Genomic DNA, 20,000 nt, shown 5'->3' with positions numbered 1-20,000 from the left:
CCCATTAGAGCAGAATATGCAACATTAAAGAGTGAAAATTCAAGTGCAAATTCAAGTTCATGTTTAGCACACATCCATTGCACCTTTATATGGCCCCTGACTTCAAGGGATTTGGATGCAGGGGGTGGGGAATCTACTGGAAGCCTTAGCAACCAAAACTCATCACACTTCATTTTCATTTGATACTTAGTATACCTTATCAGTGTATCCTCATAATATTCTTAAGAACTAAGACGAAGCACGTTTTCCCATTCCAGAGGGGGAGAGAGCAACTGAGGCTGGGTGGACTGGTTTGTTCAAGGAGTTCTTATCGCCAGATACTCGGGAAATGTGCCTCTTGCCTCCATTCAAAGCAAGAGGAGGAGGAAGAAAGCTGAAAGCTAATCCTAGGTCCATCACCTAGGAGGCTTTTATAACAATGTGAAGCTCTGTAAAATGTGAGTTTCTAACCAAAGGCACTTCCTCTTATCAGTTTCTACCTCTTTTGAAAAGAATTATACCTCCGGGGGGGCGGGAAAGGATCCCCCTAGCTCTGACAATGGCCTCTTGGAAACCACGCTACAAAGAACTAAAGTGTCTGCAGCAGCTCCTTGTTTACAGAGAGCAGTTTTTTCTTCCACTAGGGAAGGCGAAGAAGGTAACTCATATCTACTGAGCACCTCCTAGGCACTTTTACACCCCAAGTTGCCTCTTTTAATTCTCACCACAAGCTTGGCTCCTGTAGGAATGATTTCACCCATTTCACAGACGAGGAAAACTGAGGCTCAGTGAGAGGTAAAGAGACATGCCCAAGCCCATGGAGCACGGGAGGGTCAGGGCCCAGGCTGAAGCCCAGGTGCATCAGACCCCAACGCCTCCCTCTGACTTGCTTTGGTAGCAGACATGTCACCTTTCCCCGGGATCTGCCATTTGCCTGAGTCCTCACCTGGGCAGCAATAAAGGAAGTTGCCCTGTCACCCCCCACAGTATTCCCTTTTGTGCTGGGGGAATGGTCAAGGGCACCAAGACCAAGTGCTTCCCCCATCTGTGCTCCCTCCAAATCCCTGTCTGTCAGGCAGGAGAGAGCCATAAGTCCCAGCGAAAGTGGCACCTCAGATGCCAACTGCAGCTGCCCCCTCCCCACAGTGCTCCTTCCTACCGCTTTTTACATCATTGAGGAAATTCGTGGCAAGTTAAACCAATTTAAAAAAAAAAAAAAAAGGAAGGAAAGCTTCCGTCTGCTTTTCTTTGCTGCTGGGAGACCCCGGATGTCGCTAATGCAAACTCCCAGGCAGGCGCAAGTCACGTCGAAGCTAAAAGAAGCTCAGAGAGCTTTCCACGCTTTCCAGGCAACGATGGCCAGTCCACGTCTTCAAACTGGCCTGTCGTCTTGCACGATGTCACTTTCTTGCTCACTGATGTCATCTGTTCAGGGGGAAAATTAGACCTGACTGAGTCACCTCCAGAGTGTGACTGTTTCCACGACAGTGGTGATTTCTCCTCCTTTCCTGATGAGCCACAGAATGGGGGTTCACGGGGAAGGTGGGTGCCGGCTGTGCATTCTCCTGTTCTCTGAATTCAGAATCCCCTAGATGTTTGTCCTGGCTCCTGCCTCCCCTAAAATGCCCTTCCTCCTTGCTGCTTGCTCACTGTCCTTAAACGTTCATCCCACCTCCACCTCCTCTACACGCTTCTGCTGATGGACATGGCCCTCGGTCTCTCTTCCTCCCCCGAGGTCCTATCAATTTCAAGCGTATCAGCCACCGAACCAGGCAATCAATCCGAGCCTTCCCGTGATAGTTCCCGTACTGCCACCCCAAAGCACTGGTTAAATCTTGCTTCCGTTTTAATTTTCCCCATACGTTTTCATCTGTTTACCCCCACTGGTCTTATAAAGCTCCCTGCACAGAGACACTATGGGTCTTTCTTTCCTACCCAACAACGCCAATGTTGTGCCTTTCTCAGAACAGGCCTTGATAAATGTTCGTCACCTTGATTTCCGTGGTAGTTAATATGTACCCAGTATCACTCACCCAAAATGCTAGGGATCATGAGTGTTTCCGATTTCAGATTTTGGAATATTTGCATATATCTTGAGGATACGACCCACGTCAACACACAAAATCTAGTTATCTTTTATATGTTCTTTTTATACACAGTCTGAGACAATCTTATATTTGTAGTAATTTTGTACACCAAACTGAATTTGTATATATTGAACCATTAGACCTGTGGTGTCGGGTTGGGGAGATAGCTCAGTCGGTAGAGTGCTTGCCTTGCAAGCACAAGGCCCTGGGTTTGATCCCCAGCACCGCAAAAAAACAAAACAAAACAAAAAAAAACCTATGGTATCATTATAGCACTCAGAAAGTTTTGCACTTTGTTTTGGGTTTTTTTTTTTTTTTTCATATTTTTTAATTGTCAATGGACCTTTATTTATTTATATGTGGTGCTGAGAATCGAACCCAGTGCCTCATGCACGCGAGGCAAGCGCTCTATCTCTGAGCCACCAACCACCCCAACCCGAGAGTTTTGCATTTTGGATTTTGGGATTAGGAAATGCTCAGCCTGCACTAGATTCTCAGGTTCTCCACTAAATTTTATATTCCCCAGCTTTGAAGAAACCAAGCTTGCTCCTCAGAGGCCTCGTACACGTGCTCCCTGCACAGATCCAAGTATTGGAGCAGGAAAGGGCTCACCTTGCAGATCCCGGAGTCCGTTTCCCATCTGCTCCAAGTTGCCATTCACCAGTGCGGTCACCCTGTGAATGTGGCCATGCTTGTGTCTTTCTTTCGGCAACTCCTCTGTCTCATTTGGCTCCTCTTCCTCTTCCTCTGCTGCAGCATCCTCCTCTTCCTCTTCTTCCTCCTCTGAATCCACCAATACCATGACATCGCCCCTGTCTTGGCCCCTAATTTCCAAAGCAGGAAAAACAATCAAGATATCATCTTACTTTTCTTGGTGACCCGGCATCACAAGACACTCTGCAACCTCTAGTACTGTGGGGAAACTTCCTCACGCATCCAGTGCGATCAAGTCATGAGATGTTGGTGTGGCTGTGGGGGCGTGACCTCACAGAGATACAGGCACAGATTGCTAGAGATGATCACAGCTGTACTATTCTGTCCCTGCCTCCTGAGCAGGTGACCGTATTGTCTGTTACAGTGTGGATATGAAGCGTCCCCCACAAAGTGCCTGTTAATGCAGGGATATTTATTAGGAGGTAAAACGATGGGGTTGTGAGACATGTACCCTAATCGGTCCATCCTAGTTTGAATGACTGGGTGGTAGCTGTAGGCAGGTGGGGCACGGTTGGAGATGGGTCACCGGGAGCGTGCCCAGGAAGGGTGCATCTTCCCTGTGACCCCGCCTCCACTTTCTGACCCTGCTATGAGCTGAGCACCTGTCCCCTGCAGGGCCCTTCTCCCATGATGTGGCGCCTCATCTGGGGCCCAGAGCAAAGGAATAAGCCATCTGTTGACCGACACCTTGGAAACCATGAGCTCCAAATGAACTTTCCCTCCTCTAAGTTGTCCTTGATGGGTACTTTGGTCACGGCAATGCAAAAGCCAACTAAAACATCTTCCCAGGCCACGACCACTTCAGTTCGTCATGCAGCAGGTACATAAATGCTGCCCTCTTCCCTGAAATGCCTTTATTTTGGTTCCACTGAGTGAGATCTCCTACTCCTCGTGACTCAAGGCCCAGGCCAAGTCCTCCTCGATCTGGCTCCCTGACAAAGCCTTGAACTACACATGCGTTTGGAGTCCACGCCCGGTGGCTTTGCATTTCCCTGTCTGTGCTCATCACCAGCTTTGCCTACCTGACCCGACTGTCCATTTCCTAAGGAAGGAAGAGAAAGTTCTATGGCCAGTCAGAGTCCTAGAAGCATCACATTCTTGGTTCATCCTACCCAAACCCCTCTGGGAAACAGATGAGGGGAGAAGGCTCAGAGAAGCTAAGAATTTTCCCTGGACACAGGAATAGCAAAGGGCACAGCTTCAATTTGAACCTAGGTCCACGGATTCCAAAGCCTTTCCCACAGTGCCACAGGGCTATCTCTTGTGAAGAATAAGCCTGGGAATGAGGCACTGGGACAATGGCCTTCAAAAGGAATGGTTTCCCAAAAAGATGGTTCCAGAACAATAATATCCATCATCAAAGAGGGACAAACTTGTCCGTACAGCATAGAGAAGAGACAAGTTCTCTGCTCCCACCCAAGACCTCTGGAAATGAAACACACATGTTCCATCTGGAAGTGTTTGCCCTGCCGGGGTTTCCTCTCGGGTAGAGGCTTCTGGGCATGCTCCAACTAGTCTCCCAAAACATTCTGTAAGAATGGAGGAACTCTGGATTATGTAGAGGGAAATGAGAGGGGTGAGGGGCCAGGGGTATGAAAGATGTTGGCATGAGACAGACCTCATGACCCTGTGTGTATGTATGATCCCGCGAATGGTGTGAATCTACATGGTGCACCACCCTAGAAATGAAAAGATGTACCCCGTTTGTGTACAAGGAATCAAAATGCAGTTGTAAAAATTTAAAAAAATATATTTTTTTTAAATTCCGTAAGACTATCTTACGCTTCCCTTTGTTTCTTTTCAGAAAACTAAATAAAACAAACGCATGAATGACAGGACTCAAGATGCACACACCATCTTCACGTTTCAAGGACAGGCCTGCCGGGTGCCCAGCCCTGAGGCCTGGCATTAGAAAGGAACAGACTCTGGAAAGGATCAGACCTGGGGCAGAAGGCAGAAGGCAAACCTTGCCATCTGCTTCCTGGAGGGTTTTCAGAAATTACTTCGCTGACCCTCTGTCTCCTCAGGAAAGTGGAAAAGCCACCACCACCCTGAAGAGGTGACCAAAGGGTCTGTGGTAGTGCCTCATGAAGCCGAGTCAGCGTCGGGCACACGGTGGCTCCTCCAAGGGAGCCGTTGCCATTGAGTTTATGAAAGAAAGCGCGACAGCAGTGAAGGCAGATTATGGAGATGGGGTTTCGACTTGAGTCTAGGGAATACTCACCTGAAAGTGCTTCCTACTGGAGGGAGAAAGGGAAAAACGTTAATATCCAGTAACACCAGGTCAGCCTCACAGAATTCTTTAAACAAACTGACATTTAGAAAAGATAAACTGGGGGCTGGGGAGATAGCTTAGCTGGTAGAGTGCCTGCCTCACAAGCACAAGGCCCTGGGTTCAATCCCCAGCACCCCAAAAAAAAAAAAAGAAGAAGAACAGATAAACCGGGGAGTGCGGGAGGGAGATAAACAAATGAGAAACTGACCCAGCCTGAGAGGCAACAGGGTGGGGAGGGATGGTTCCCAGGGGCCTCATGAAGGTGCACCCTGACCCAGCCAAGAGTTCTACAGAATGGGGACTTTGGGTGGGACTGAACGTCACAGGGGCCTCCTTCCCCCACCCGTACCTGTTTAAGAAGCCTGAAAGAAAAACAGAGGGACCCAAGGACCCCTTACCTTTCCAGCAGAACATGGGGCTATAATATAAGATGAGCCCTAAGACAAGGGCCAGTCCCAGCAGGAGGAGGCTGACGATGGTCCCCACAATGCCCCCGATGTTCAGAGGCTCTGGAAAGACAAATCGCAGGGCTGACTCCTCCACTCGATAGGCTGGATGTGAAAGCAACACCTGCCCCCCCGCTGTCCAAGTCCAGTTCTTGCTTACCTCGGTTTCATGACCTTGAGCAGAGCATGTGACCTCTCTGTGAGGAGATGCAAATACCTCATCTCCCAACCTCAGACAGTGTGTGGGGATCCAGCCAAGCACAGGATATGAAAGAATGCTAGGAAGTTAAAATCTGTCAACCAGGCATCAAGGCTGTGTTCAAGGCCACGGTGGGAGCGTGCGTGATCAGTGCCGTCTTAGAGAAAGAGAGAAGGGACCAGCGTGGAGAACCTCGGCACGGGCCCACACATACAAAGACACTTGATAGGGACACAACAGTGAGCAGAGGAAGCACAGTTCAAGAAACGGTGGTGGGACAAGTAGTTATCCAAACTTGGAGGGGAGAAAAAACAAAGAAAGAAATAACGATCCCTACCTCACACCATTCACAACAATCAATTCCAGAGTCATTAAAGATTTAACCACGAAAGGCACAATGTTAACAACTCCTAGAAGAAAATACAGGAGAATGTCTCTGTGACCCTGGGGTAGGGAAGGATGCCTTTAAGAATATGCTGATTCAAAGGGGCTGGGGAGATAGCTCAGTCGGTAGAGTGCTTGCCTTGTAAGCACAAGGCCCTGGGTTCGATCCCCAGCACCCCCCCAAAAAAAAAAAAAAAAAAAAAAATGCTGATTCTTAAGACATAAAAATTGCTAATGATAGAAGAAAAGTTTCACAAAGTCAACTACATTAAAGTGAGAATATCTGTTCATCAAAGGAAATCATAATATGAAAGAGACAACAATCTAAAAGGAGATATTTGTGACACATAAAACTAACAAGGAATTAAAGAAATTTCTGAAGAACTCCTACCTATCTATAAGAAGGAAGAAAATGTCAAGACACAAATATCTATTTACAAGAAACACATATAGCCAATATACATGAAATAAAGCTCCAACCTTCTCAGTAACCAGGAAAATTCAGATTAGAATCACAACAAGGTCCCATTCTTCACATACTAGATGGGCAAAAATTATAAAACCCGCTGGTAAAATGTGGAACAAGTCAATACTCTTACGTGCTGGTAGAGGGAATGGAAACTGGCACTTTGGAAACCAGCTGGGCATTATCTCATAATGACGAAAGCACACAGACCCTATAAACCCTTTACATACCCTAGAAAAACATCTGCCTGGGTACCTGGTACATGTGCACACAAGGAATTAAGTAAAAGATGTTCGTAGCAAAACTAACACAACGAGAACAACAACAAAAACCAGCGACAACACAAACATCCACCGGTAGGAAAAGGAAGGAAAGTTGTGGCCCGATGACACAATGGGACGTTACACAGTGGTAAAGGAGTGAAGCATGCAGGGATGCAGCCTAGCGTGAACGTGAGGGAAAGGGCAAATCACACACACACAAAGTATACACAACACACACAAAGTACACACACCACACACACACACACACAAAGTATACACAACACACACACACACAAAGTACACAACACACACAAAGTACACACACCACACACAAAGTACACACACCACACACACACACAAAGTACACACAACACAAAGTACACACACCACACACACAAAGTATACACACCACAAAGTACACACACCACACACACACACAAAGTATACACAACACACACACAAAGTACACAACACAAAGTATACACACCACAAAGTACACACACCACACACACACACACAAAGTACACACAACACACACAAAGTACACACACCACACACACAAAGTACACACACCAAAGTATACACAACCACACACACACACGGTACCTTTTCTTTAAAGAAAAATATTGGAGCAGTTTTAGGTTCATAGCAAGAGGAGCAGAAAGCAGAGAGAATACCCCAACCCCCTGCCACAGCACCCCACTATCAACACCACCCCCAAACTACAGTAGTACTTTTTCACAACTGATGAACCTACACCAAGACAGCATCATCCCGAGTCCCTGGTTTACATTAGAGTTCCCTCTCGGTGGGTTTAGACAAATGCATAGTGATCAGTATTCCGTCATATCTATCATAAAGATTCCCATTAGGGGCTGGGGAGATAGCTCAGTCGGTAGAGTGCTTGCCTTGTAAGCACAAGACTCTGGGTTCGATCCCCAGCACCCAAAAAAAAAAAAAAAAGATTCTCATTAACCTAAAAATGCTCCGTGCCCTGTCCATCCAACCCCCTCCTTCACCAACCGCTGGCAAACACTGGTATTTTCACTAGCTCCACACTTTTAGGTAGGTAGCCATAACAACCATTTTTTGAAACCCAAAAATGAAAATATTTAGAAACGTGTACTGATTTGGTTTGGATATCTTCAATGTCTCCCTGAAGCTCATGTGTTGAAGGCTACCCCACAGGCCCAAAGTGACCAGGCACTGAAACCATTAGCCAAAATAAATCCTTCCTACTTTAAGTTGTATATCTCGGGTATTTTGCCATAGCAATGGAAAGTGACTAACACAGGTGTCTAAGGTATTAAAGTGGACTTTTGTTGTTGTTGTTTTTGCTTAATCTTTTTTTTTTTTTGCTATGCTGGGGATTGAGCCCAGGGCCGTGTACTTGCGAGGCATGTTCTCTACCAACTGAGCTACATCTCCAGCCCTTTGCTTCATCTTTTAAGTAAGATGGGGAAGGGGCTTCAAAGTGGGATTGCAGATAAAATGTAGGCTGCCTTCTGAAATTCAGATTTCAGATAAGAAAGTATTTTTCAGCACAAGTACGTTCAAGGCAGTATTTGCATATTTATTCTTTAAAAAAATATTCCTTGTTTTTCTGAAATTCAAGTTGAAGTGTGTCTTGGGTTGTCATCTCCTGCATCCAGCCGACTGCCTTCCAGGTAACTTGGTCATCCTGGCACTGCCCTGCACCTTATGTGGGACTCTGGTTTCCGGGCGAGCGTTCTGCTGCTCTGCTTGGTGACTTACACACGTGTATATACACGTCCTAGGTGTCGTGAGAGATATGAGATCGCTGTGCTCCCTGGGCAAATGTTCCTGGACCATAATCCCCGGCCACCTGGTCCAGCCACAAGCAGGCAGATCTCCTGCCTCCTGGGGGCAGTGGCCACGTGCAGGGAGGCCCCAGGCTGGTGCCAGGTGCTCGGAAGCTCTCAGGGCCGCTTCGCTCACTCACCTTTCACGCTCAGCCAGATGTCCACCGCCCTCACCCCCGCAGGGTTCTCGGCCCGACACACGTAGTAGCCCTCGTCCAGGTCCCGGGAACAGTTCTGAACGGTGAGGGTGGAGCTCTGGCCGTTCTGGGTAATGAGGTAGTGGCTGTCGGGGTGGATGACCACCTTGGGCTGGCTGAGGTTCCTCAGCCACTGGATCTTGGCAAAGGGGTAGGCTCCAGTCACTTGGCAGGTGAGCGTCACATTGCCCCCCACGAAGCAAGTTTTCATGGGCTCAGAGAGAACGGAGGGGCCCCCTGGTGACCAGAAGAAAACAGAGAAAGATGAATGTTTAAGGAGACTCGAGCCCCGGCCTGAGATCTTTCCAGGCTGATTTCTTCCTGATGAAGCAACTCCAGGAACTGGCACCTCAGTACCAGCTGCACTGACTGAGCACCCACCATGCCCCAGGCACCGCCACACACGTTAGCACCTCACTCTCCTACGATCCTGGCATTGTCCCCATTTTGCAGATAAGGAAACCGAGGTCCAGCCAAAGCTCGGCAACTTGTTCAAAGTCACACAACTATCGAAGAGATGTAGCTAGGACTTAAGAGTGGCCCCCTGTCCCAGTTTGCTCAGGCCTGGGACGCTTCCTGGGACATGGGGGTCTCAGTGCTAAAACCAGGAAAGTTTCAGACAGAGCAGAAGCTAGGTCTTCTGGGCGAGACTGGAACCCCAGCAGTCAGGCCTTGTAGCCTAGCATCTTACTTGCCGTGGGCATCTTGGCAAAGTAACCACACTGATCACGCCAAGCACAGACAGGCGGTCCAGCAGGCTGTTCAAAAGAAGAGGGCACCGTATGTGTTTCCTGTGGCTGACCGATACATTGCTACTAACTTAGTGGCTTAAAACAAATTAATCTTTTGCAGTTCTGGAGGTCACAAGTCTGAAATGACCTCCTAGGGCTAACCAAGATCAAGGTGTTGGCCGGGCTGGTCCCTTCTGGATGCCCTGAGATTGGTTGCCTGGCTCTTTTACTTTCTCAGGGCCACGCACACTCCTGGGCTCATGGCCCCTTCCTTGCCTCGTGTCAAGCAAGCTCTTGCTTCTGGGATCACATCACCTACTACTGACTCTGACTTCCTGCCTCCCTCCTCTAAGGACCCCGGATGCTATTTTGGGCCCATCTGGATAATCCAGAATGATATGCCCCTCTGCATCCTTAACCACATCAGCAAAGTCCCTTTTGTGATGTAAGAAAACATTCACAGATTCTGAGGTCAGGACATAGACATCCGCTCTAAAAAACTTAGAACATGGCAGTCCTGTGGCCTCGGGTCCAGTTTGAGAGGACACAGGGAGCGAAGAGGGCTACTGGCTTTCCTCAAAATGCACACCCTCCCCGGGAGGTAGCAGATTCACTGGGGAATTTAAGTTTGGACTTCCGGCATCTGAAAGCCAGAGAGGCCCTCCCTCGGGGCTCCTGCCTGGGTGAGGGGAAGCAGGCTCCCCCTCAGCAGCTGCTCCCAAGGACAGTCCAGGGTTCCACAGCTGCTTCCTGGGGAGAAGGGAGGGAAGAGGAGGGAAAGGGGCCAGGGGTCTGGAATCGCCTAAATGCCTCCCTCTCTAGGTCAGCTAACAGAAGAAAACCCCCCAACCCGGGCCTGCCTGGGACCCTCATATGTGAACTCTCCTCTTTGGGTCCTTCCATGTTGCTGAATCCCATCTTCCCTCTCTGTGGTTAACCCAAATCTCCTTCAGGGTCATTAAGCCAGCGGCAGTGACAAGCCTCATTAGTATATTTATATTTCCTGGCTCCCAAACCAAGGTCTCAGAAATGGCTCCCTTATCCTTAAAACAATGCCCTGGTGGCCCCTCCCTGACGCCCACACGCAGCTCATGTACATGATTGTACTTTTGCCAAGTGGAGCATTCGTACCTCAGAAAGTCAAGTCACCTCCCTACACATCCATCCAAGGAGTTCAACTGGTTGGGAGGATGCCGTAGGAAGAGGTGGGGGCGCTCAGAGATCCGCTAGATGGGGAAGAAATACTGGGGACTTCACACCTGGTCTGGCGAATGCAGCAGCTTATCCCAAGGTGAGCTGGATTTGGCAGCGCAGGGACATATCAGCCACTAAAACTGGGCACGAAGACACGCACCTCTAGTCCCAGTTACTTGGGAGTCTCAGGCAGGAGGACTGCTTGAGACCAGAAGCTGAGCCAACCTGGGAAACCACAGCAAGACCCCATTTCTTAAGAAGTAAAACCAGGGCTGGGGGTGTAGCTTAGTGGTAGAGCATTCACCCTGGAAGGGAGAGAGAGATCTGGGCCTCAGGAACCCCCAACACCTGACTTTTCATCATCTCGGGAGCTACACTGCTCCACGTTCACTGAGGTGACATCAATGTCAACTTCCAACCACTTACTAGTCCTCTCAGCTGAAATGACTCTGCCTCAAGAGACCTCTTAAATGTGGGCTTGACTTAGTGACTCTTTTCTAATAAACACGGAAGGGCTGCCACATACCTCCTAAGGTGACGTGGTGAACAAGGCAGCTCTGCCTCACTCCGTCCCACTTGGCTCCCAGGGAAGCGGCAGCCATGTTGGGAGGAACTCAACCAGGCCTGAGGAGAACCCCCCACGGAGGGGACACAACTCACAGGCATGTGGATGAAAACCCTATAAGCGCATCTGTCCCATGATTCCAGCTCCCCAGCCTTCTGGCTTCCAGCTGAGGCCTCGCCATTATGGAACTGGGCCCTGCCTGAATCGCTGACCCACAGAAGGCGCAGGATGAAAACATGGGCATTTTTGTCTTAAGCCACTAAGTTTGGGGGTAACTTGTGACATGAGAGAGAACCCATGTATGAGCCTCATGTCTCATTCAAACTCTCCATCCTCAGCACACAGTGACTACCTGGCACAGCAGGGGCTCCATGAGGTCGGTCAAGGGGACAACGGCTTCAACTAGAACCAAGGACCTTAACTAGTCATCTCTAGAGTTGGGAAGGAAGGAAGCAAAAAGCACAAGGAAGGAAGGAAGGGAAGCAATCGGTTCACTCTGACCCACTAGGATTTCTTTCCCAGAACTACTTTCAAAGGATTCTCTCAGAAGCTCGAGGAAGGCAGGGGCAGGCCAGCCCCAGGACTCAGCAAGCCGGACTCACTGATCTGTACCACGCAGCTGGCTCCAGACTCCGGTCCCACTATGTGGCTCCCAACACACTTGAACGTCTTGCCATCCGACAGCTGGGACAGGTTCAGCAGCTCCACCCCCAGCTCTGACTTGCCCACGACGGCCCCTCCTGGCTCTTCTGTCCACAGGAAGGTAGGGTGGGGGTATCCCCCCTCCCAGCGGCACATGAGCTGCAGTGCAAGCGATCCCGATGGTATCTCCGCTGAGCACCGAGGAACTGAGGGAGGGGGCCCTGCAAAACATGGAGGAGGAGGGCTTAATCCCGGTGGCCGCAGAGAAGCGCCAGAGCTGGCCGGTCTTCCCAAAACAGCAGCGAGCACAAATTGGTGCCCGACAAGGGTCAGGCTTCCGGGCTGGGATTAAATCTTTGAGGACCCGGGTCTCATTCACCTTTGCATTTCTCTCTAGCCATTTTAAATTAATTACACACAAAATTAAAAAGTCAGTTCCTCTATCACACTATCTGCATTTCAAGTGCTCAGTGACCACACGTGACAGAGCCGCTGCACTGGACCATAAGCAGAGCTTGTGTCCGTCATCATGGAAGTTCTACTGGACAAGCTGGTCCTAGAAACTGACAGGGTTCCTCTGGCCAAAGGAAGGTGAAGGATATCAGTCACTGGAAGAGACTTACTAATTAATATATAGAGTTAATATGTGCTTTTGTAATGCGTTTTTGTATATTTGTTATACAAATAAACAGAAGAAAATTTGAAGCTGGGCATAGCAGTGGTGGACACTGCTCTGAATAACATACAAATTAAGCAATGAGCTCTTACCCCACCCACTCATTTACTGTCCCAACGTCCCCTTCGTCAGCACGGGTTATGAGTGACCTCCGCATTTCTGTGGTGGTTTGCGTCCATGATATTTGTGTACAGGAGCGTTTGGTGGGAGGATCCCCATCTCCAAATTAAAGATGGCAGGCCAGACTGTTGTTCCCAACAGAGAGCCTGGTGTTACCAGGAGGCAGGGGACACTAAGAGGTAGTGCCTAGCGGGAGCCTTTAGGTCACTGCTAGTGGGACTGCGGGACCCCAGGCCCTTCCTCTTCCTGCCTCTCTTTTGTAGCTGGCCAGGAAGCAGTCCTCCTCCACCACACATGGCCACCATGATGTCCTGAGGCACCACAGGCCCAAAGAACAGGGCCAATTGGTCATGGAGTGAAACCTCCAAGATTTTTAAGGAAAATAAGCCTTTTCTCTTCATAGGCTGCTCATCGCAGGGGTTGGTCACAGTGAGAGGAAGCTGACACAACACTAGACAGAGGAGATGACACAGGACTCTGGGAACGTGCAAAACGCCATGACATGCTAGGCCCCGTTACGGAGCAAGCTTCCAGAAGGGGCGACTCCCTGGGGACTGAGGGAGCCACAGAGCACGGGGACCCAGGCAGCAGGCCAGGGTCCTCAGAGACCACAGGCTTTATTCCTCAGAGGCTCCCAGCTGCCAGCACAGAGGGTGGGTCAGGAAGCGGGCCTCTTACGCACAGTAGACCAGGAGCTCGGTGGTCACCTCTCGCTGTCTCCCGCTGAGCAGGTTCTTGGCCACACAGGTGTAGTTCCCTTGGAGGTTTGGCGACATCAGCAAGAGCGTGAAGCAGTTGACCGAGAGGTTTTTTCCGAAGGACTCGGAGATGGAAGGGGTGCGGAAGGACCACTCGACCACGGGTGGCGGCTGGGAGCCGCTGCTGCAGCTGAAGTCGACCTGGGAGCCCCTGGTGGTGTAGCGGGTGCCATTGGGGAGCCAGCCGGTGGCGGAGATGTTGACCTCGATCTGATCGGGGCCACCTGGGGTGAGAGGAGGACAGAGGCATGAATCATTCAGCACGCGAGCGACTCTGCGCGGCTCTAGCAGACACAGAAGTCATCTGCCATGTGGCCCACACCATCTTCCTGGGTGGGGTCTTTGGGCTAAACTGCCCAGGCTGGATTTGAACTTGCCATCCTGCTCCAGCCTCCGGGGTGCCACAGCGCCCCGGCTCACACCCAAGCGACCTGGAAGCAGCCAGGGAGAAGCGCAGCGTCTGCCGAATACTAACGATGCGGCAAGTGACACGCTCCCTCTGATCCTGGATGACTGAGTTGTTGGGGACATAAACCTGTCGATGAAGAGGAAAAGTGTACATCGTACCCCCTTTAAAAAAACACAGCACAGTGGGAAGGACATCGGACAGAAAGGAACCACCACGGACAGCCTGGGCTGCTTTCCACGACGCCTGCCGGCAAGGTTGGCATCTGGCACCTGGATCTGGGAGGGTCCCACCGACCCCCGAGCTGAGCTTCCTCAGTACAACAGCGTGGACTCCGCTGAACACCTGGCTTCCCCTGGGACTCTGGGATTTGGGTGCAGGGGAGGCAGACCAGCCCGCAGTAAAAACCCGTGGGCCCTGGGGCTCCGGCGAGATCATCTGGCCGGCGTCTGCCACGTCACTGCTGCGGGATCTGAGAGCATCCCATGCAACTCGGCTAGTGGGAGCCTGCGCCGGGTGTCCCCAGATCTCACGTCACAGGTCCTCTCCCTCTGCGGACGGTGCTCTGTGTTCCCGCGCTGTGATGACTCGTCCTACATGCTGAGCTCTGTGAGTTCTCCTGGGGGGCCCTGGGGACTCCCTGCACCGTATCCCACAGATAAGAAAGTCAGTGGTTCCAGGTCTAACTTTAAACCTCACTCACTAGCTGTGTGGCTTTGGGCAAATTCCTTGCCCTCTCTCAGACTCCACTTCCCCATCTGTAAAAGGGGGTGATGGTGACGTCCACTTCAGGGGATCGTGCCAGCTAAGTGGGTTAGAAGAGTGGACACTCAGAACAGTGCCTGGCACGTGGGAAGCACTGGATAAGCTGCAGGTTTCTCTCGGGGTCCCCCTCACGTTTCTGAATTTCTTTCTTTGCCCTGGAAATGCTATCTGCTGTTGGTGCCCAGTGCACCTCAGATGCACCCTTTGATGAAAAAATAGGTCTGCCATCCAGAATGTCACCCAGTGGCAGGGCACGTGCCCGGCACGTGGGAGGCCTCAGGTTCCATCCGCCACATCAGAAAAAACGGAGGAGAGGAAGAGGGAGACGGGCAGGGAGAAGGAGCTAGCTCACCAATAAACACTTAGAATTATTCGTCAATTAGAAACCTTTTTTAAAGATGGTATCTAACAGTCGCTCATACTAAAATAACCTCATGGGCTACCTCCCTCAGAGACGGTCTCTTTGAAAAAGAACATTCCAGAAAGGGCAATTCCTTGCCAAAGGAATAAATCTATGGCTGCAGAATCATGAGCAGAACGAGGCCAGTGAGAAAGCTGCTTGTGAGAGGAAAAGTTTTCCCGCAGAGAGAGCAGCTCGGAGCAAGTGCCTGCTTCACCGGGTCCCGTTTCCCTGGGGCCACTGTAGAAACGGTGGGTCTGTAAGGACAGCGCTCTGGACAACAAACTCGTCAAGCTGGGGCTGCCCGGGCGCAATGGCGCACGCCGGTGATCCTAGCCACTTGGGAGGCTGAGGCAGGAGAATGGCAGGTTGGAGGCCCAGCCTCAGCAACGTGGCGAGACTCTAAGCTACTTAGACCCTGTCTCCAAATAAAAAGGCTGGGGATGTGGCTCAGAGGTTAAGTGCCTCTGGGTTCCATCCCCAGTACCAGACAAAACAACAAAACTGGCGCTGGCTCCAAACAATGCAGGGGACCTGCCAGAATCGTGTCACCTCTCACAAAGGACCTGGAGACAGCTACTGAGCTCCTCCATGGTGCTGGTGAATGGTGAGGGATGTGGCTGGTGAGGTATGTGGACCAGCAGGTCCCAGGGTGTGCCTGCAGCTGGCGGGCATCCAGGTAAGCACAGGTCACCTCTGGGCACTGGGGCCAATGCCTGGGCCGGCAGAGGAATGTGACTCGGATCAAACTCGCCGGGGTCTTCCAAATGGTGATCCAGGGGCCCTGGTAGGCCTGACAATGGACAGTGTGGACCCCCTGACACCAGCTGGGAGGGGCTTTGGACCAGCACCATTCTCAGCAAGAAGTGGGGGGAAGGGGGGTTACAGACGGTGGATGAAAAGGATCAAAACAACAATCCAAAGAAACCCAAAGGGCCTCCGGAATCCCTGAGTGTTCCAAGGTCACGGCTCACCTGCCGAGCCCTTGGGCCAGTCTGCTTTCATGAATGAAGCCAGCACCACCCTCCTGCTTCCCTGGGGTCCTTTCTCTGCCCTCTGAATACACAGGAACAGGTACGGCCGAGGATCCCCTATTCAAAATGCCCCGGACCAGCAGTAGTTCCGACGTGGGAGTTTTCCAGAGTCTGGAATATTGGCACGGCTGACTGGTGAAACAGCTCTGAAACTTTGGGAGTGTCACGTCGTGCTCAAAGTTTCAGACTGTAGAGAATTTCTATTTCGGATTTTCAGACGAGGGATGCTTCACCCAGACCCACTCCCTTCTCGCCGCCGCCTCCTCCTCCGTCCACATCCAGACAGTCCTAACCAGCAACCACCCACCCTTTCTGCTTAACAGAGTCGTGGTAGCAGTCATTCAAAAGACAGGCAGATGCGGAGGAAGAAAAATAAGAAGGCAAACATAAAAATCAGGAGTAGCGACGAAGGTCCAGCATCTCATAAAGGCCACAGTGGCCACCAGAGTCCAGTCTCAGCTCTCCCTCACAGGGGCACCTTTGCCCACTGACCGCGAGCTTGTACTACAACAGGGACAAGCTCCAGGCCTCTCATTCTCCCGTTCCTGTCCTCCGCTAACAGCGCCCAGGCTGGGTTGTTGAAGGATCCAGTGAGATAAGAGAAGCAGAGTCGGGTTAACACTCACACGTTATCTGATCTCATTATCAGCAGCAGAGTTGCAGACTGATTCCAGGACACGGTCAGAAAATGATAGCCTCCCCCCACCCTTTCATGTGGCCTCTGAGTTCAGAGTGGTTTTCACTGATGAACACTTGCAACCAATCTAATGAGAAAACTATTTTAAAATTTCAATTAAAAAGCTGGGCAGGAGCCAGGCAGGATAGAGCACACCCGTAATCCCAGCCGGCTCAGGAGGCTGAGGCAGGAGGATCGTGAGTTCAAAGCCAGCCTCGGCAACTTAGCGAGGCCCTGAGCAACTCGGTCAGACCCTGTCTCTAAATAGAATATAAGAAAGGGCTGGGGTTGTGGCTTAGAGGTGAAGCATCCCTCGGTTCAATTCCCAGTATAAAAAAAAAAAAAGTTGGGCACAGTAGCTCACAACTATAAGCCCAGCAACTTGGGAGGCTGAGGAAGGAGAATCACAAGTTTTGAGGTCAGCCTCAACAATTTACAGATACCCCGAGCAATTTAGTGAGACCCTGTCTCACTAAACAAAAAATGAAAAGGGCTGGGGATGGGGATCAGGGCTGGAGCGTCCCTACACTCAATCCCTAATGCCACGGAGGTGTGGGGACAAAAGAACTCTGTTTGAGTCTTGTCAACAAAATATGTGGAAACTTGTTTTGTCTCTCACATGGACCTTTAATTTTGCCTATTAGCCCACGAAGCCTAAAATATTTACTGGCTGGTCCTCTACAGGACAAGTTCGGCGAATGGTGTTCTAGAACCATCCACTACTGCTGCTGCGTCCCGTTCTCTGCCGCCATCCTTGATGTCAGGACACGTGAGGTTCGCTTCTTCCCCACCACGAGGACAGGCTGGCCACCAAGGTCCCACGGAGCTCACCGACCTCTCAGTCTCCTGGGTTCCCCAGTAAAGTCCAGCTCTTCACTCCCCAGACCAGCATTTTTATTTGAAAACAACCTAAGAACGCGGCAAGAAAGGGGAGGAACTAGGGAACGGGATCAGAGTGTCACATCGTGTGCGCACGCGTGAGTCACAAAGAATCCCACGATTACGTAAAAGGAAAATGTACCAATGAAAATGCTTTAGAAACAAGATAAAAAGAATGCACCATGTCGTCTCTGCTCATCGGTGACGTATCGGTAGCTCTACGTGGGATAAGATCCTTGGGAAAATATACGGAGACCATTCTGGTATCACTTCTATAGGCAAAAGTGACAATCCCACTTGTGTGACTATCAACGCCATCTCGAAAGTGCAACACGGAGGTCTCAGCTGCTCACGAGCACCCATCTCTGCTCCAAACCCAAGCCAATCAATCCTTGGGCAAAAATCACCCCACCTGCTGTCAGGGCGACAACTTCTCTTTGGTGTGTCCAACATTCCCTTTCTCAAGACCCCAAGCCAGACTCTCCCTTTCTGGGAAGTTTGGCAGGACAGCCATTTCACTGAGTAGACAGGAGCACTTCCCAATCCCCATCCTTGACTAAATCCTACGGGGCTCTAAGACTGACAAAAACCAGTTTCCTGGCCAGGCGGGGTTGTGCACGCCTGTCGCCCCCGCAGCTCGGAGGCCGAGGCAGGAGGACCGTGAGTTCAAAGCCAGCCTCGGCACCTTAGCGAGGCCCTGAGCAACTCAGTGAGACCCTGTCTCTAAATAAAATATAAAAAAGGGCTGGGGAGGTGGCTCAGTGGTGAAGCGCCTCTGGGTCTAATCCTCACTGGCCTTGTGCCCACTGGCCACTGGTTCAGAGCTTCCCATTTGGTTGGTTTGAGAAAACAGACACAGAAGAACCTGGCACCCTGTACCATGAAATCCGACTGGACTCCTTCGTGGGCTGATCACTCCGCTCCCCAGATGCGTAAAAGGCGCTAGCACAAAGAAGCACAGAGCCCACCAGGGCGTTTAAGATCTGCGCTCCCTGCCTCCCTCCTCCTGCTCTCCACAGGTGAACACACAGCTGCGCTGAGCACACCCACATCCACGAGGAGGCAGGGACGGGGGCGTAAATCCATGAATCAGCTGGGAGCCCTGAGCAGGGCGGCCCAGAGACTTCTGCACCTTAAGAGCAGAGCCCGGGTCCTGATGCCACACATTCCTCAACCCCTCTTTTAAACTACTGGGTAGCAGCACCGATTCTTTTGTCCTAGGTTGACTGACAAACCCCATTGCACATGCCCACTCTAGGAAGGTCAAGTCCCCCCAGGCCTGTAAAACACCTGACCCCAGAGCAATCAAACTGCCCCAGCGGCTAAGACGCTGAGGCCCAGGTGGCCACAGGAGAAACCTGCCACCCCTCCCACGGCCAGCCTGTTGCCGCCGCCCCACCTCAATTGTCCATTCACACGTCCAAGGCCACTTCCAGATAATAACTTGACACATCTTGGAATTTCCTCCCTACCTTCCAAGGCCACATGAGCATGTTTCCAAACTTTGGTTCTGAAGAGAAGGAGGACACGTAACCAAGTTGTCAACCATGTCCCTGAAGAGATGGGAAACGCAGAGACGGGGCGGTGACTCACGGCAAGTCCTGTTCCAAAGGCCCAGACGCAAACTGACTGTGGGGATCCTCAGAGGCGTCCTCCCCCAGGACTCTGGCCTAACCGACGGTTCCCCAGAACACGGGCCAAGTGCCCAGTGTGTGCTCAGAGCTGGGCGAGTCCATCCCAGGAATGGGTGTAGCAATAGTGACAGGTTCCATCACAACCCTGAATTTCACAGACGTTCGCACCGAGGTTGGAGGAGCTCAAGGAACTTGGTCACGAAAACAAGAGCCAGCGTGGCTGAGGTCAACAGCTGGACCCCAGCAGATGTTTTCAGCTGCTGCAAATGGATCGGCCCTAAGCCACGTTCCAAGAGATTCTATGCAAAAACGAGGGCTAAGTTGCCATGAGAGAGGCCAAGTCCTCCCTTCTGCCACTGTCTGAGGAGCAGGAGGGGCTTCTGATGCCCGCAGGGGTCTGGTCGTTTGTCCTGGACCCTCCCGGAAAGGGAACAGGAGTGTGATCCCAGAGGGCTCCGGTGTCCATGTCCCAAAGGGCATCTGTGCCCAGCCTTCGCCAGCAAGCAGCACACCAGTCGGGAAGCCGGCGTGCGTGCGGAGAAGCGGCTTCTACACCGCAGAACGGCAGGCAGCGACCCGGCCACGCACAGGGCTTCCTTCAGTAAGCGCAGAGCGCCACTTGCACTCAGTGACACCTTTTAAGAGGTTAAGCTTGTCTTCACAGAAATACGGCCTTGCGTTTCTCTC

At 51.2% G+C, this 20,000-nt stretch overlaps 1 protein-coding gene across 1 annotated transcript in view; it reads right to left on the bottom strand.

The window, feature by feature from the left end:
* Positions 1-704: 704 nt before the first annotated feature.
* The window catches only part of VSIG10 (V-set and immunoglobulin domain containing 10), a 30,109-nt gene continuing 10,813 nt past the window's right edge, over positions 705-20,000 (bottom strand). The window contains exons 3-9 of the mRNA XM_079151555.1: positions 13,444-13,743; positions 11,926-12,186; positions 8,777-9,070; positions 5,454-5,564; positions 5,005-5,020; positions 2,679-2,890; positions 705-1,404 (exon numbers count right to left, since the gene is read on the bottom strand). Of these exons, the coding sequence (XP_079007681.1) occupies positions 1,352-1,404; positions 2,679-2,890; positions 5,005-5,020; positions 5,454-5,564; positions 8,777-9,070; positions 11,926-12,186; positions 13,444-13,743 (1,247 nt within the window). The 3' untranslated portion in view covers positions 705-1,351. The remainder of the gene's footprint in view (positions 1,405-2,678; positions 2,891-5,004; positions 5,021-5,453; positions 5,565-8,776; positions 9,071-11,925; positions 12,187-13,443; positions 13,744-20,000) is intronic.

The sequence above is a fragment of the Sciurus vulgaris genome, assembly GCF_902686455.1.
Source record: "Sciurus vulgaris genome assembly, chromosome: 8".
Taxonomy (NCBI): Eukaryota; Metazoa; Chordata; class Mammalia; order Rodentia; family Sciuridae; genus Sciurus; species Sciurus vulgaris.
Note: the sequence above shows the minus strand (reverse complement) of the source record. Positions and strands in the feature narration are given on the sequence as shown.